The sequence below is a fragment of the Primulina eburnea genome, chromosome 3 (genome assembly GCF_022965805.1).
Source record: "Primulina eburnea isolate SZY01 chromosome 3, ASM2296580v1, whole genome shotgun sequence".
NCBI lineage: Eukaryota > Viridiplantae > Streptophyta > Magnoliopsida > Lamiales > Gesneriaceae > Primulina > Primulina eburnea.
This window is the reverse complement of record NC_133103.1, coordinates 31,902,223-31,919,138: the sequence shown is the minus strand read 5'-3', so window position 1 is coordinate 31,919,138 and position 16,916 is coordinate 31,902,223. Positions and strand designations below refer to the sequence as shown.

The 16,916-nt window shown below is 40.7% G+C and overlaps 1 protein-coding gene across 1 annotated transcript; it reads right to left on the bottom strand.

Annotated features, from left to right (window-relative positions):
- Positions 1–557: 557 nt before the first annotated feature.
- On the bottom strand, positions 558–2,663 carry LOC140827262 (citrate synthase 2, peroxisomal-like). Its single transcript, XM_073189899.1, has 7 exons — positions 2,541–2,663; positions 2,229–2,333; positions 1,727–1,789; positions 1,452–1,561; positions 1,138–1,257; positions 986–1,061; positions 558–866 (listed from the first exon to the last, which is right to left on the bottom strand). The coding sequence occupies exons 1-7, from the start codon at positions 2,631–2,633 to the stop codon at positions 558–560; spliced, it is 876 nt and encodes a 291-aa protein (XP_073046000.1). The 5' UTR covers positions 2,634–2,663.
- Positions 2,664–16,916: the final 14,253 nt, after the last annotated feature.

Genomic DNA, 16,916 nt, shown 5'->3' with positions numbered 1-16,916 from the left:
ATTTAGACTGTGTTGTACTTGGCTTATCTGATTTTGATTGTATTGTCGGGATTGACATGCACTACAAGAAAATTGATCTATAGTGACGGGAAATGTCGTCATTAAATGTCCAAAACCGGTCATAAATTAATTTTAATGACGGGAAAATTCCCGTCATATACCTTCATTACTGCCCTCCTAGGTAAAAGTAATTAATGACGGTAATGAGATCCCGTCATTATTGGTATAACATATTTAGTGATGCGATTATACCGTCATTAAAATGAATATAAATGACGAAATATTTCGTCATTATACTACCATTTGCCTCTCACTAAATAATATTTTAATGACAACACATCTCCTCATTATATCATTATTTACCTCTCACTATAAGTTATTTTATTGATGAAATTTACTATAATTATTAGTTATGAGCCCCTCACCAAAAATCTATTTAACTATGACATTACCTCTCATTAAATCATTTATTACCCTCATTAAAAAATATTTTAATTGTAATGAAATTTATAATAATTATTTGATATGAATTTGTTATTATATTAAAGATGTCATTATTAATAAAATATGAAATATGGAACAAGTAATTTTTTTGAACAAAATATTTTATATAAACAACGACATCCATGTCTATTCATATATTCAAAATTTACAGAATTTCGATTTGTTCCAAAACATGAGTTCCATTTTGATGGATACTTGAAGTATTTCCTAATATCTACTCCTTGGAGTACAAAAATATTTGAGGACCATAAATGGTGATCACTTAGTAGTTGCTTCAAAATATCATAGACAAATTTCCTAATCAATGCTTGAATTCTTCTAATCTTCTTTGAAGCACGAATCAGATTAAGGCAGCATGTCATCTGTAAAACATAAATAGAAAAAATCAATTAAAATAAAGATGTAATTCAAACAAAAAGTAAGAGTGAAAACTTTGTTGATGTCGAAAGAGCAGCTACAAGGGCACTAAAATACTTCATACCTCATTAGCTCCACCATGAAGGGGACCATACAAGGCTCCAACTGCTCCAGAAAGGGCTGTATACACATCAACACCACTGACCAAGCAAGATAACGTTAGCTAAAATTTGAAAGAATGATTTTCTCCATCTCAGGCAAGCAAGAAGATACAACCTTGAAGCTAGGTGCCTAGCAGCAGCAGTGGAGCAATTCATTTCATGTTCTGCATGCAATACAAAAAGAATATCGAGGGCCCGAGCAAGTCGAGGATTTGGTTTATAAGTTCTGTTGCCCCTGTTCGTTGCATAATGAAAACCTCCAGTTATAAAGCATCTTAATCTTGAAAAATAAACATTTGCCAATGTATTTTTGTATTGAAGTGGATATTCTCTTGGTTTGAAAAAGAAAGTGAAAACAGAAAGTAAATCAAATATCATGAATCCAATATATTGAAACGGTTTGGAAAGAAGGTAGAAAATAGGTCGTACAATGAATCAAGCATATATAAGAAGTTCTCTGAGTATGAAAGGTTGCCAGATGGTAGAACCGGTGGCCTACCAGCCATCCTCAAATAAGCGGCAGCAGCTATAGTTGGCGCCTGCATTATTAGAATGTTTGTTAGTGCTGTCACCACAAGAGGTCATGATAAATATGACAAAGAATGCAGAAACAATAGTCTCTCTCACAAGAATGACAATATCTAGTCATGAACTCGGTAACAGAGTTGTTGTTAGAACTGAAAAGTAAAGAACAAAGACATCACCTTCCCCAGTATGCGTACTATTTGTTTGTCTCGCACTTGTTTAGACTTGTACAAGTCTTGCCCCTAAACAAAATACAAAACAAATCATCCAACTTGCAGATTATTGATATAAGTTGAAAAACATCAAGGAAATAAGATGTCTAGCAATAGGATGATGGTCTACCAGACTCAAAGAGACAAAAAGATGGCCACTTTTCTGAAGGATGCAAGCAGCTTAAGAACTTTAAGAAAAGGAAATGTTATTCAATCTTGATTCTAGCGACATTTCAAAAAGCCCAGAACGTCACAAAAACATTCTATGTAACCAAAAGTTAGTATCTTCAACGTGTCCATGCCATGGTATGGAAGCGGGGTCCTGGAATTCATGCTAAAAAAACCCACACTTTGAGGTGAGATTGGTCTCTCAGCTTCAACTACCAAAACAAGGACAATTGTGCAAAACAGATAAATTAAAGGAGAAGTAGGGCAGTAAGAAACTAGGATTCTCAAGCTAATGGCTTACTCTTAAAGCTGGATTAACATCTGGATGAAAGACAGAAAGAGCACTCATTGCACTGACAAGGACACCCATTGGGTGTGCATCATGGGGCATCGACTGTATAATATCCTGCAAAACATCGTGAAATACATTGAGCAAACATACCATCTCTTTCTAACAGGAATTAGATTGAGTAACAGAGGCAAAAAATACGGGTGGTTAAAAGAAAAGAGTGATTTATAAGTGATTCTCCGCCATAGATGAGCATGATAGAAAGAATTTCAATAAATAATTTGTTCTTATTGAACATCTGTGGAGGGGAAAAGACAAGCGTACCAATATCCCTTGAGTAACAGCTGAATGCTGTGAAACGGTAAATTCCCAATCTGCCAACTGGCTTTCAGATGGTAAATTACCATACAATGCCATAGAAAGGGAAATAAATTTATTATAAAAAATAATGAGCAAATATTCAAAAGGTAATTAGTTCAAAAACGAGAAGAACCGAAAAATAAAGTAAATTTCAGATTCAGAATGAGCGCAAACCTCTCTCGGAGAAACGCGATGGCGGAGTGCAAATCGACTTTTCACTGGGAGAGGCAACCTTACACGTCTTACACAAACCCCGCCGCTGGGATTCTTCTTCTCTCAGTCGCACCGATTATGAGAGAGAACCGAGATTGAGAGATAAGCGATTGTGAGAGGCGAGAAAAATCAGTATGTGAGAAAAAACGTCGAAGGGGGAGGGGAGGGGAGAGGAGGGTAGGGTTTACACAAATTAATTGTTGAAAGTGAGAAATATAATTGTATTTGGGGTAAAAGATATTTTTAATTTTTTTAATAATGAAAAATAAAAATACATTGTGTAGGCGCCTTCTGTAGGAGTAATTGGAGGGAAATAATTTATACATTGCGCCTAAAATCTGTAGGCAATTATGAGGGGAATTTTTTTGTAATCAAATAATGACGGGATTAGTTATCTATAGCTACGAAATTGAGAATTCGTCACTGATAATTTAACTCTTTAATAATGGTTTTTTTTACCCTCATAATAACTTCAAAAATTATGTTTTTAGTGACCCATTTTTCATACCCTCATTAAATTTTTGTCATTATAAATCAATTTTCTTGTAGTGATGTTAACTAAGTACAGAGCTACCGTAGATTGTTTTCATAAGATTGTCAGATTCAGATCGGAAATGACAGAAGAATGGAAATTATACGGTAAGGGTTCCAGATCACGGATTCCCTTAGTGTATGCTCTGACTATGAGTAGATTGTTGCAGAAAGGAGCAGAAGGGTTCCTTGTTTATTTTGTAGATATACAGAAATCAAGCCTGACATTGGCAGATTTGCAGTAGTACGGGTGTAAGGCTCGAGAATTGTCAGTTGTCATTGATGTGAGATTCACAGTTATGAGAATGCATGTCATATTATAAGAAGTGTTAGGTGAAAAAGATAGAATTTTACAAAGTAAGGCCGAAGCCAGACCGCACCCGCACTCAGAAGTGGACCGCACCCGCGGTAGATGGGAAGTAGACTGGGAAGTTTTGAGCGAAGCAAGACCGCACCCGCGGTGCAGGAGGGACCGCACCCGCGGTAAGAACAAGACCGGTCCCGCGGTCGACGATTTCTGGAAAATGAAAATGCTGCCGAAGCATGAGCGCACCCGCGCTAAGAGACTCACCGCACCCGTGGTGCTGCATGCGAGAATGCCACCTTTGTTTCTTGGCTTGACACATGGCATGTATATATATATGAAGCTGCTGAATCTTCATTCTTCATTCAGGAAGAGAGAGACAACCGAGAGAATTCAAAGGGAGAGCTTCCATTTCTTTCAATCTAGAACTTGTGATTTTGAATGATTTAGTGATTCGATTTTAATTCCGAGCTCGGATTTGTAATCCTTGCAACAAGAGCTAGCTAAGGATGTAAGTATTGTTCATTTCCAGCATGTTTTGAAATTAATATGTTGGAAGAATTATGATTTTGTTAGGGATATGTGTTCTTGAGATATTGAGTTTGATATATTCATTTCCGGATCGAAATTTGGAAACCGTATGCTATGAGTTCGATTTTCCAGCTTATGTTATGTGGAAATTATGCAGATTTCAGAATGTATGTTGATGTTTAGATGAAATCATGGGTTATTGATATGGAGCTTAGTATTGTTGAGTTAACAGTATTGAAGAAATACGTCGTTATGCCGTCGATTTTATACCGAGACTGATTATTGAATTGCACAAGATTGTTTGAGTTGTGTTTTGATATATAGCACATTGATTATGCCATTTCAGATTTGTATTGGCTATTGTGAACTCAAGACTCCGGCTACGACACAGACTGTGCGACAGGAAAGGTATAAATACATGTGAATTGGGAGATGCGACTTGGATCAGATTTGATTCGGGTTTCCTACAAATCACATACTATACTGTTATTACATTGTTGATGTAATGCCTTGTTTATTGATTTATATGCAAGTCTTGAGATAGGAGATATTGGCAGATCGGCCAAAACTAGACGTTTCGGTGTATCGACGCATAGGAGCAAATTTTTTATATGTGTAGCCCCTCGATACAGAGTTGACCGAAGTCTAGGAATAAGACGTACCGTCACCCCGAGTGGTTGGGTAGGTGATAGACCGTCTTATTCACACCGGGATCCCTAGATTAGAAATGAATCGAGTCAAGACTAAATGTTGAATACAGATGTGTATTCCTTTACATGTTTAGATTTTAATTCATGATAATTGATATATGCTATGCTTTCATACTTGATTTAGTTACATTGCATGTATCCATGTTTTATACTGGGATTTGTTCTCACCGGAGTTATCCGGCTGTTGTCGTGTTTGTATGTGTGCATGGCAACAGGTGGGGCAGGATCTGGGTCTCGAGCTAGATGAGAGATTGACGATAGCGTGGAGATCTCGGGCGTTGAAGATTTCTAGTGTTTTCCTACTAGACTTGTACTACTTATGTTTGTAGTTGGTATTTGAACACTAGTGTATAATTGTACGAAACAGACTTGTATGTACATGATGTTGTTTAATTATTATATAGAGACAGATTATGTTTTAATTATACATTTGAATTAATGTTAAACGCAAAAATTTTGACCTACATTTTCGAGCAAAGATCCAATAAATCCCAAAGGAATTAAGTTAGAGCCCGGGTCCCCACAACAGGTGGTATCAGAGCCGTAGGTTCTGTAGACTGAGTTAGAATAGAATGAGCGGGGTAGATCGAGTCATCTTCCTTGTTTTTGAAGTGCTAGCATGATTTATTGCTTTCCCTATTATATGATGTATTGTATCAGAGTTGATTTACAGCATATACTTGTCAAGACTGAATCAGAACCAATTCTCGATCAGAGGTATATGATCAGAGGAGGGCTGAGACAGATAATATTGATTGTGTACTAATCAGTTTGATAATCAGATTTATGCCGCCTAGACGTATACCACAGCCAGAGCAGGGTAGCACATCAGGTGCACAAATGGATGTCACCGCTATGCCGATGGAGACCTTATTGAAGAGGTTTCAGTCTTTCCATCCTCCTACCGTGATGGGCACAGAGAGTGCAGTAGAGTGCGAGAGCTGGCTTGATGATATCGAGATGTTGTTTGAGTCTTTGGCATATACTGATGAGCGACGTGTGAAATTGATAGGGCATCAGTTGCAAGAGGTTGCCAAAAGCTGGTGGTTGACTGCGAAGAGAGCCTTGGAGCACCGAGGCATTGACATTACGTGGAAAATCTTCAAGGATGAGTTCTATCAGCGCTTTTTCCCCGTCTCCTACCGAAAAGACAAAGGGGCTGAATTTGCGAATTTAAGGCAGGGACAGTGGAACATCGAGGAGTATGTTGCTAAATTTTCTGCTTTGCTCAGATTTGCGCCGCATGTGGCAGGAAGCGATGAAGCAGTAGCCGATCAGTTCATCAACAGGTTGAATCCGGATATCTTTACTTTGGTGAACACGGGACGGCCTAATACTTTTTCAGAGGCACTGAACAGAGCAAAAGGAGCAGAGGCTGGCTTGATCAGGCAGCGAGGAGCTTCTTATGGTGTTCAGGGTCAGAGACAGCCACAGTCTACCACTCAGTTTCCACCACCTCCTTCTCGATTTGAGAGTGGAAGCAGTAGCAGTGGGCGGAAAGATCAGTTGAAGGCTAGAGGCAGACAGTTTAAGAGATACGGGAGCAGTTCGTCGAGCTCCAGTGGGTCGAGACAGAGGGGTCCAGTCCAGAGTACAGAGTCAACAGACGTGTATTGCAGTACTTGTGGAGGTAGACATGCCACAGAGCAGTGTCAGGGAGTCTGTGGTCGATGTAATATCTGCAGACAGCAGGGGCATTTCGCCAGAGTCTGCCCCAGAGGAGTTCTCAGCGATTCCAGAGTACAGGGTCGTCTGCAGTGATGCCACAGATTGAGAGACAGGAATCCTCTGTACATTCCTTTCATCCGCCACCTGCACAGACTCAGTCCAGAGCCGGAGGTAGCCAGGCTGTGAGCCAACCTCCCAGACAGCAGGCTAGGGTGTTTGCGCTGACAGAGGAGCAGGCGCAGGAGGCACCAGACGATGTCATTGCAGGTAACTGTTTCCTTTGTGGTTATCCTGCATATGTGTTGATAGACACAGGTGCATCCCATACATTCATCTCTGAACATTTTGCATTATTGCATTCTTTGCCTGTCGAGTCGATGTCTACTGTAGTGTCTATCACATCTCCGTTGGGAAGTGGTTTGATATCTGTGACTACAGTTAGACACTGTATGCTTCAGTTTGAGGGGCATGAGATTGATCTAGATTGTATAGTACTTGGTTTAGCTGATTTTGACTGTATAGTTGGCATATATATGTTAACCAAGTACAGGGCCACTGTAGATTGTTTCCACAAGATTGTCAGATTCAGACCCGACATGACAGATGAGTGGAAATTCTATGGAAAGGGTTCCAGATCTCGGATTCCCTTAGTATCTGCTCTGACTATGAGTAGATGGCTTTAGAGAGGAGCAGAGGGCTTTCTCGTATATTCAGTAGATCTAATGAAGTCGAGCCCAGCATTGGCAGATCTGCCAGTGGTTTGCGAGTTTGCAGATGTTTTTCCAGATGAGATTCCGGGATTGCCTCCAGTCCGAGAGGTAGATTTTAGCATAGATCTTGTGCCAGACAGTGTTCCTATCTCGAGAGCTCCGTATAGGATGGCGCCTATTGAACTGAAAGAATTGAAAGCACAATTGGAAGATCTTCTGTCCAAGGGATATATCAGACTCAGTGTATCTCCTTGGGGTGCTCCGGTGCTTTTCGTTAGAAAGAAAGATGGTTCGATGCGACTATGTATTGATTATAGGCAATTGAACAAGGCAACTGTGAAGAACAAGTATCCTTTGCCGCGCATCGATGATTTATTTGATCAGCTTTAAGGATCTTTGGTTTACTCGAAGATTGATTTGTGATCAGGGTATCATCTGCTCAGAGATAGAGACATTGATATACCGAAGACTGCATTCCGAACCAGGTATGGACACTACGAGTTTATTATTATGCCTTTTGGTTTAACGAATGCACAAGCGGTATTTATGATTTTGATGAACCGCATCTTTCAGAGATATTAGATGATTTTGTGATTGTGTTCATTGATGATATTTTGGTATATTCGAAGAGTCTGACTGAGCATGCAGATCATCTGAGGATTGTATTGCAGACTTTGAGAAAAGAGCAGTTATACGCCAAATTGTCCAAGTGCGAATTCTGGCTGAAACAGGTTGTCTTTTTGGGGCACATTATATCTGGAGATGGTATTGCGGTAGATCCGATTAAAGTTGAGGCTGTGATCAGTTGGCCGAGACCGACTTCGGTGCCGGAGATACGCAGTTTCATGGGTCTAGCAGGGTATTATCGTCGTTTTATCCGAGATTTCTCCAGTATAGCGAAGCCTATCACCCAGTTGACACAGAAGAACATGCCATTTGTGTGGTCCGAAGATTGTGAAGCCAGTTTTGTAGAGTTGAAGAAGAGGCTTACTAGTGCGCCTGTCTTAACGATTCCTTCAGGTACAGGTGAGTTCGTTGTATACTGTGATGCATCTCACAGAGGGCTAGGGTGTGTTCTTATGCAGCGAGGGCATGTGATAGCGTACGCCTCTAGACAGCTGAAGCCGCACGAGACCCGTTATCCGATTCATGATCTTGAATTGGCGGCGATTGTCTTTGCACTCAAGATCTGGCGCCATTATCTGTATGGCGAGAAATTTGAGATCTATTCCGATCATAAGAGCCTGAAGTACCTCTTTTCTCAGTCAGAGTTGAACATGAGGTAGCGACGATGGCTTGATCTGCTGAAAGATTTTGATTGCGAGATCAAGTACTATCCAGGGAAGTCAAATGCAGCGGCAGACGCCTTGAGTCGAAAGGTATGTGCTCTTTCCTTGTCGACAGTAGGTGTATCGAATTTAGTAGAAGATTGTTGCTTGTCTGGGTTGACATTTGATACAGAGAGTAGACCGTTGCGACTTGCTGCGATTCAGATTGAGCCAGATTTGATTTTGAGGGTCAAAGAAGCGCAGAGAACTGATCCGAGCGTTCAGAGATCGATTGATATGGTCAGAGCTGGTCATATATCCGAGTATCAGGTTAGAGATTCTGTTCTGTATGTGAATAACCGTCTAGTAGTGCCAGATGTTCCCGATTTGAGACGACAGATTATGGGAGAGGCACACTATAGTCGGTTCAGCATTCATCCTGGTGGCAGGAAGATGTACCATGATCTGAAGACACAATTCTGGTGGAAGCAGATGAAGACAGACATTGCAGAATTTTTGTCTAAGTGCCTGAATTGCCAGCAGGTGAAGGCAGAAAGAAAGAAGCCCGGAGGTTTACTTCAGAATTTGTCTATTCCTGAATGGAAATGGGATCACATTTCCATGGATTTCGTGACGAAGTTACCTCGATCTTCGCGGGGCTGTGACGCGATTTGGGTTGTGATAGACAGACTGACCAAATCAGCATGCTTTATTCCGTACAGAATGACCTATCGACACGATCAGATGGCAGAGTTGTATGTCAGAGAGGTCGTCAAATTGCACGGTGTGCCGAAGTCGATCATATCAGATCGTGATCCACGATTCACTTCTCACTTCTGGCACAGTTTGCAGTAGGCTTTGGGTACGACTCTACACCTGAGCACTGCTTATCATCCTCAGACAGAAGGACAATGAGAGCGGACTATCCTGACTTTAGAGGACATGCTGAGAGCTGTAGTACTAGACTTTGGTACTAGTTGGCAAGATTCATTGCCGTTGTGTGAGTTTTCATACAACAACAGCTATCAAACTAGCATTGAGATGGCACCTTTCAAAGCTTTATACGGAAAGAAGTGCAGATCTCCATTGTACTGGGATAATATCTCTGAGATACCAAAGTTGGGGCCTGATATGATTCGTGAGATGAACGAGAAAGTGAAGATCATTCAGAAGAGAATGAAGACAGCACAGGATAGGCAAGAGAAATACGCCAATATCAGACGCAGACCGTTGATATTTGAACAGGGAGACAGAGTATTTTTGAAGATTTCACCTTTCAAAGGCGTTGTCAGATTTGGCAACCGTGGAAAGTTGTCTCCTAGATACGTCGGTCCGTATGAGATCCTTGAGAAGATTGGCGATCGAGCTTACAGACTTGCTCTTCCTCCTTCATTATCTGGTATTCATGATGTTTTTCATGTATCGATGTTACGCAGATATATGCCAGATAGTTCTCATGTCATTCAGCCTGACGAAGCAGAGTTAGATCAGACTTTGAGCTATGCTGAACAGCCGATACAGATTCTTGATCGGAAGGAGAAACATCTTAGAACCAAGACCATTCCGCTTGTGAAGGTTCAGTGGAGTCGTCCTAGCATCGAGGAAGCAACTTGGGAGACAGAATCTGATATGAGACAGAAACATCCCGAGCTATTCATATGATGTAAGTCTTCCTTTCAGTTTTGATTATACTGTTTTATATATACTTGCATGATTATTTGCTTACGAGTTCGAGGACGAACTCCTGTCTAAGAGGGGGAGAAATGTAAGGCTCGAGAATTGTCAGTTGTCATTGATGTGAGATTCACAGATATGAGAATGCATGTCATATTATAAGAAGTGTTAGGTGAAAAACATAGAATTTTACAAAGTAAGGCCGAAGCCAGACCGCATCCGCACTCAGAAGTGGACCGCACCCGCGGTAGATGGGCAGTAGACTGGAAAGTTTTGAGCGAAGCAAGACCGCACCCGCAGTGCAGGAGGGACCGCACCCGCAGTACAGGAGGGACCGCACCCGCGGTAAGAACAAGACCGCTCCCGCGGTCGACGATTTCTAGAAAATGAAAATGCTGCCGAAGCATGAGCGCACCCGCGCTAAGAGACTCACCGCACCCGCGGTGCTGCATGCGAGAATGCCACCTTTGTTTCTTGGCTTGACACATGGCATGTATATATATATGAAGCTGCTGAATCTTCATTCTTCATTCAGGAAGAGAGAGAGAGCCGAGAGAATTCAAAGGGAGAGCTTCAATTTCTTTCAATCTAGAACTTGTGATTTTGAATGATTTAGTGATCCGGTTTTAATTCCGAGCTCGGATTTGTGATCCTTGCAACAAGAGCTAGCTAAGGATGTAAGTATTGTTCATTTTCAGCATGTTTCGAAATTAATATGTTGGAAGAATTATGATTTTGTTAGGGATATGTGTTCTTGAGATATTGAGTTTGATATATTCATTTCCGGATCGAATTTTGGAAACCGTATGCTATGAGTTCGATTTTCCAGCTTATGTTATGTGGAAATTTTGCAGATTTCAGAATGTATGTTGATGTTTAGATGAAATCATGGGTTATTGATATGGAGCTTAGTATTGTTGAGTTAACAGTATTGAAGAAATACGTCGTTATGCCGTCGATTTTATACCGAGACTGATTATTGAATTGCACAAGATTGTTTGAGTTGTGTTTTGATATATAGCACATTGATTATGCCATTTCAGATTTGTATTGGCTATTGTGAACTCAAGACTCCGGCTACGACACAGACTGTGCGACAGGAAAGGTATAAATACATGTGAATTGGGAGATGCGACTTGGATCAGATTTGATTCGGGTTTCCCACAAATCACATACTATACTGTTATTACATTTGATGATGTAATGCCTTGTTTATTGATTTATATGCAAGTCCTGAGATAGGAGATATTGGCAGATCGGCCAAAACTAGACGTTTCGGTGTATCGATGCATAGGAGCAGATTTTCTCTATGTGTAGCCCCTCGATACAGAGTTGACCGAAGTCTAGGAATAAGACGTACCGTCACCCCGAGTGGTTGGGTAGGTGATAGACCGTCTTATTCACACCGGGATCCCTAGATTAGAAATGAATCGATTCAAGACTAAATGTTGAATACAGATGTGTATTCCTTTACATGTTTAGATTTTAATTCATGATAATTGATATATGCTATGCTTTCATACTTGATTTAGTTACATTGCATGTATCCATGTTTTATACTGGGATTTGTTCTCACCGGAGTTATCCGGCTGTTGTCATGTCTGTATGTGTGCATGGCAACAGGTGGGGCAGGATCTGGGTCTCGAGCTAGATGAGAGATTGACGATAGCGTAGAGATCTCGGGCGTTGAAGATTTCTAGTGTTTTCCTACTAGACTTATACTACTTATGTTTGTAGTTGGTATTTGAACACTAGTGTATAATTATACGAAACAGACTTGTATGTACATGATGTTGTTTAATTATTATATAGAGACAAATTATGTTTTAATTATACATTTGAATTAATGTTAAACGCAAAAATTTTGACCCACATTTTCGAGTAAAGATCCAATAAATCCCAAAGGAATTAAGTTGGAGCCCGGGTCCCCACAACGGGAGTTTGCAGATGTATTTCCTGATGAGATTCTAGGGTTACCTCCAGCCCGAGAGGTAGATTTTAGTATTGATCTCATTCCAGGTACCGTTCCTATTTCGAGAGCCCCGTATAGGATGGCGCCAATAGAGTTGAAAGAATTGAAAGCACAGTTAGAAGATCTTCTGGCCAAGGGATATATCAGACCTAGTGTATCTCCTTGGGGCGCTCCAGTGTTATTTGTGCGAAAGAAAGATGGCTCGATGCGATTATGTATAGATTACCGGCAATTAAACAAAGCAACGGTAAAGAATAAATATCCATTGCCGCGTATCGACGATTTATTTGATCAATTACAGGGATCATCCGTTTATTCTAAGATTGATTTGAGATCCGGATATCACCAGCTCAGAGTTCGAGATGTTGATATACCGAAGACAGCATTCCAAACCAGGTATGGACATTACGAATTTATTGTCATGCCTTTCGGTTTAACAAATGCTCCGGCAGTGTTTATGGGGTTGATGAACCGTGTCTTTCAGGGGTACTTGGATGAGTTTGTGAATGTTTTTATTGATGATATCTTGGTTTATTCTAAGAATCTGAATGAGCATGTCGATCATTTGAGAATTGTGTTGCAAAGATTGAAAAATGAAAGATTGTATGCTAAACTGTCAAAGTGTGAGTTTTGGCTGAGACATGTTGTCTTCTTGGGTCATATCATATCTGGAGACGGTATTTCTGTGGATCTAAGTAAAGTTGAAGCTGTTATCAGTTGGCCGAGACCGACTTCTGTGCCAGAGATACGCAGTTTCATGGGTCTAGCAGCGTACTATAGATGATTCATCAAAGATTTCTCCAGTATTGCGAAGCCGATTACCCAGTGGACACAGAAGAATACACCATTTGTGTGGTCTGAGGATTGCGAGTCTAGCTTTCTAAAATTGAAGAAGAGGCTGACCAGTGCTCCAGTATTGACGATACCTTCAGGTACTGGTGAGTTCGTTGTATATTGTGACACATCTCACAGAGGGTTAGGATGTGTTCTTATGCAGCGAGGTCATGTGATCGTATACTCCTCAATACGGTTAAAGCCACACGAGACTCGATACCCAATTCATGATCTTGAATTGGCAGCTATCGTTTTCGCATTGAAAATTTGGCGTCATTATCTATATGGCGAGAAATTTGAGATCTATTCTGATCACAAGAGCCTGAAGTATCTGTTTTCTCAGTCAGAATTGAATATGAGGTAGCGTAGATGGTTGGATCTATTGAAAGATTTTGATTGTGAGATCAAATACTATCCAGGGAAATCAAATGCAGCAGCAGATGCCTTGAGTCGAAAGGTATGTTCTCTATCCTTATCGACGATAGGTGTCTCAAATTTAGTTGAAGATTGTTGTTTGTCTGGTATAACATTTGACACAGATAATAGAACGCTACGACTTGCTTCGATTCAAGTTGAGCCAGATTTGATTATGAGAATCAAAGAAGCACAAAGAACATATCAGAATGTTCAGAAGTCGATTCATATGGTCAGATCAGGACACCAGCCAGAATATCAGGTGCATGATGTTGTTCTTTATGTGAATAACCGTCTTGTAGTGCCCGATGTTTCAGATTTGAGACATCAGATTCTGTCAGAAGCACACTGTAGTCGGTTCAGCATTCATCCTGGTGGCAGGAAGATGTACAAAGATCTAAAGACACAGTTCTGGTGGAAACAGATGAAGTCAGATATTGCCGAATTTGTGTCTAAGTGCTTGAATTGCCAACAGGTGAAGGCTGAGAGAAAGAATCCCGGAGGTTTACTTCAGAGTTTGTCTATTCCTGAATGGAATTGGGATCACATTTCCATGGATTTCGTGACGAAATTGCCTCGATCATCCCGAGGCTGTGATGCGATTTGAGTCATTATTGACAGACTGACCAAATCAGCGTGTTTTATTCCATACAGAATGACATAGCGACACGGTCAGATGGCAGTATTGTATGTCAGAGAGGTTGTCAGATTGCATGGTGTGCCGAAGTCTATCGTATCAGATCGTGATCCAGGATTCACTTCACACTTTTGGCACAGTCTGCAGCAGGCTCTAGGTACGACATTACACTTGAGTACTGCTTATCATCCCCAGACAGATGGACAGTCAGAGCGGACTATCCAGACTTTAGAGGACATGCTGAGAGATGTAGTGCTAGACTTTGGCACTAGTTGGCAGGATTCACTACCGTTGTGTGAATTCTCGTACAACAAAAGCTATCAAACGAGCATCGAGATGGCTCCGTTTGAAGCATTATATGGCAAGAAGTGCAGATCTCCTCTATACTGGGATGATATATCTGAGGTACCAGAACTTGGGCCTGATATGATTCATGAAATGACTGAGAAAGTAAAGATAATTCAGAAGAGAATGAAGAGGGCACAGGATAGACAAGCCAAGTATGCCAATATCAGACGTAGATCATTAGTATTTGAACAAAGAGACAGAGTATTTTTGAAGATTTCTCCTTTCAGAGGCGTTGTCAGATTTGGCAAGCGTGGAAAGTTGTCTCCTAGATACGTCGGTCCGTACGAGATTCTTGAAAAAATTGGCGATCGAGCATATCAACTTGCTCTTCCTCCTTCTCTATCCGGGATACATGACATTTTTCATGTATCGATGCTGCGTAGATATATACCGGATGCTTCTCATGTCATTCAGCCTGACGAGGCCGAGCTTGACGATACACTGAGTTATTTTGAACAACCGATACAGATTCTTAATCGGAAAGAGAAACATCTCAGAACAAAGATTATTTCGCTTGTGAATGTTCAGTGGAGTCGTCATGGCATCGAGGAAGCGACTTGGGAGACAGAAGCAGATATGAGACAGCGATATCCCGAGTTATTTCAATGATGTAAGTATTTATTCAGTTTTGATTATATTGCCTCTTATACTTGCATTGATAGAATGACTTACAATTTCGAGGACGAAATCATTTCTTAGAAGGGGAGAAATGTAAGGCTTGAGATTATTAGTCTTCATTGATGTGATATTCGAAGATATGAGAATGCATGACATGTAATGAGAAGTACTAGATTTATTAGTCTTCATTGACGTGATATTCGAAGATATGAGTATGCATGACATTTAATGAGAAGCACTAAATGAGATGAAGAAATGTTTCTTGAAGAAGTGACCGCACCCGCGCCCTTTTTTATACCGCCCCCGCGGTTGAGTGGCAGTAGGGTGTGCTTTTTGAACGATTGACACCGCACACGCACTATGAAATGGAGATTGAGCGCACCCGCGGTGAATGGCCAGTAGGGTAGGAAATTTTATGCGAAGCTAGACCGCACCTGCGGTGCATAAGCGACCGCACCCGCGGTCGACGTTTATGTAATTTTGGATAGACTGCCGAAGCTTGAGCGCACCGCGGTCTAGAAGGAGCGCACCCGTGGTGCTTTGTGCGAGAAATCCACCATTGCTTCTTAAGTTGACACATGGCAGGGTATATATAAGCTTAGTGCTGATTCATTTCTTCTCCATTTCATCAGAGGGAACCGAGGGAGAGATGGTAGAAAGGTGCAAAGTTCTTTCATCTTAAAAGGCAACTTATGTAAGATATTTTCATCAAAATTTTAATCAGAGTTCAGATTTGTGCTCCTCTCAACCAAGGCTACAAGAGGATGTAAGTTTGGTTAAATTTCAGCATGTGTTGAAGTATACATGTTGGGGAAAATGCTGATATGCTTGTAATTATATGTTCTTAAGAGTATAGACATCGTAGTAACGTAAACGGATCGAGAAAATGATACCATACGTGATTGTTATGAATTTTCAGCATGTATGGAGTTGAGATGGTGTATAATTCAGTCTTATGAATTGATGTTGATAAGAATTATGAGTATTGCTATTGAGTATTGATAATCGAGTTGATTGATATCGAGAAACTACGCCGTTATGCCGTTCAATGGTATAGAGATTTATTATTGATTCGTAGATGTGTTGAATTGAATAGAGATTCAGAGTTGGATTGACAGATTTGATACCGACTTCGAGACTTCGATTTATTCCAACGACAAGAAAGGTATAATTCATGTGACTTTGGGGAGATATAACTCAAATGAGATTCAATTTGAGTTTCCCAACAAAATCACATACTAGAATAGTTGTTTATTGATAGGTGTTGTTTTTACGCGCTTTATTGCATTAGTTTTAGTTGTGTTTGCATTGTGCAGGCATGCATTTCCTTTACATTATGTTCATTTTAGAGTACTCATTTGCATATTATCATGTATCACTATTGGGTGATGAATTTGCAGGAAAAATGGTCGGAAAACCAAAAAGAGAGCAAAGTGTACAAAATAGAATGCCAGATACAGAATGAGTGGCGCCCAAGCGGTACTTTTCTACCGCCCGGGCGTGAAAGATGAATAGCTGAAGGATTTTTACAGAAGAGTCGGCACTCGAGCGGTAGTTTTCTACCGCCCGAGCGCGAATGCCGCACTTCCCAAGCATCTTTACAGAAGGTGTGGCGTTCGAGCGGTACTTTTCTACCGCCCGAGCGCCACCTATTTTTGGAAAATATCATCCGCGATTCCATTCCTTATTTTCGGAAGGAGAATGATATGGTAAGGTTTTGGGGACGACTTTGAGGGCATTCAGACTGGATTCTTGAGCAGCCACAAGTCTTTGGAGAGCACTTTGAGCTTCGATTGAGGATTGGAAGTTTTCCGGACGTCGTTCTTCGCGTTTTTCGCCAACTCTAGTATTTCTTATTTAGTTTCTGTCATTTGAACTTTGTTTTGTGATTTTCAATGTTGAAATTTA

Excerpts from the sequence above, each read along its gene's own strand:
- LOC140827262 (XM_073189899.1), bottom strand. The coding sequence starts at position 2,633 with ATGGCATTGTATGGTAATTTACCATCTGAAAGCCAGTTGGCAGATTGG. Across the intron at positions 1,562-1,726 it reads TAGTACGCATACTGGGGAAG|GCGCCAACTATAGCTGCTGC; the intron begins GTGATGTCTTTG and ends CTAATAATGCAG. Across the intron at positions 1,062-1,137 it reads GCTAGGCACCTAGCTTCAAG|TGGTGTTGATGTGTATACAG; the intron begins GTTGTATCTTCT and ends TTGCTTGGTCAG.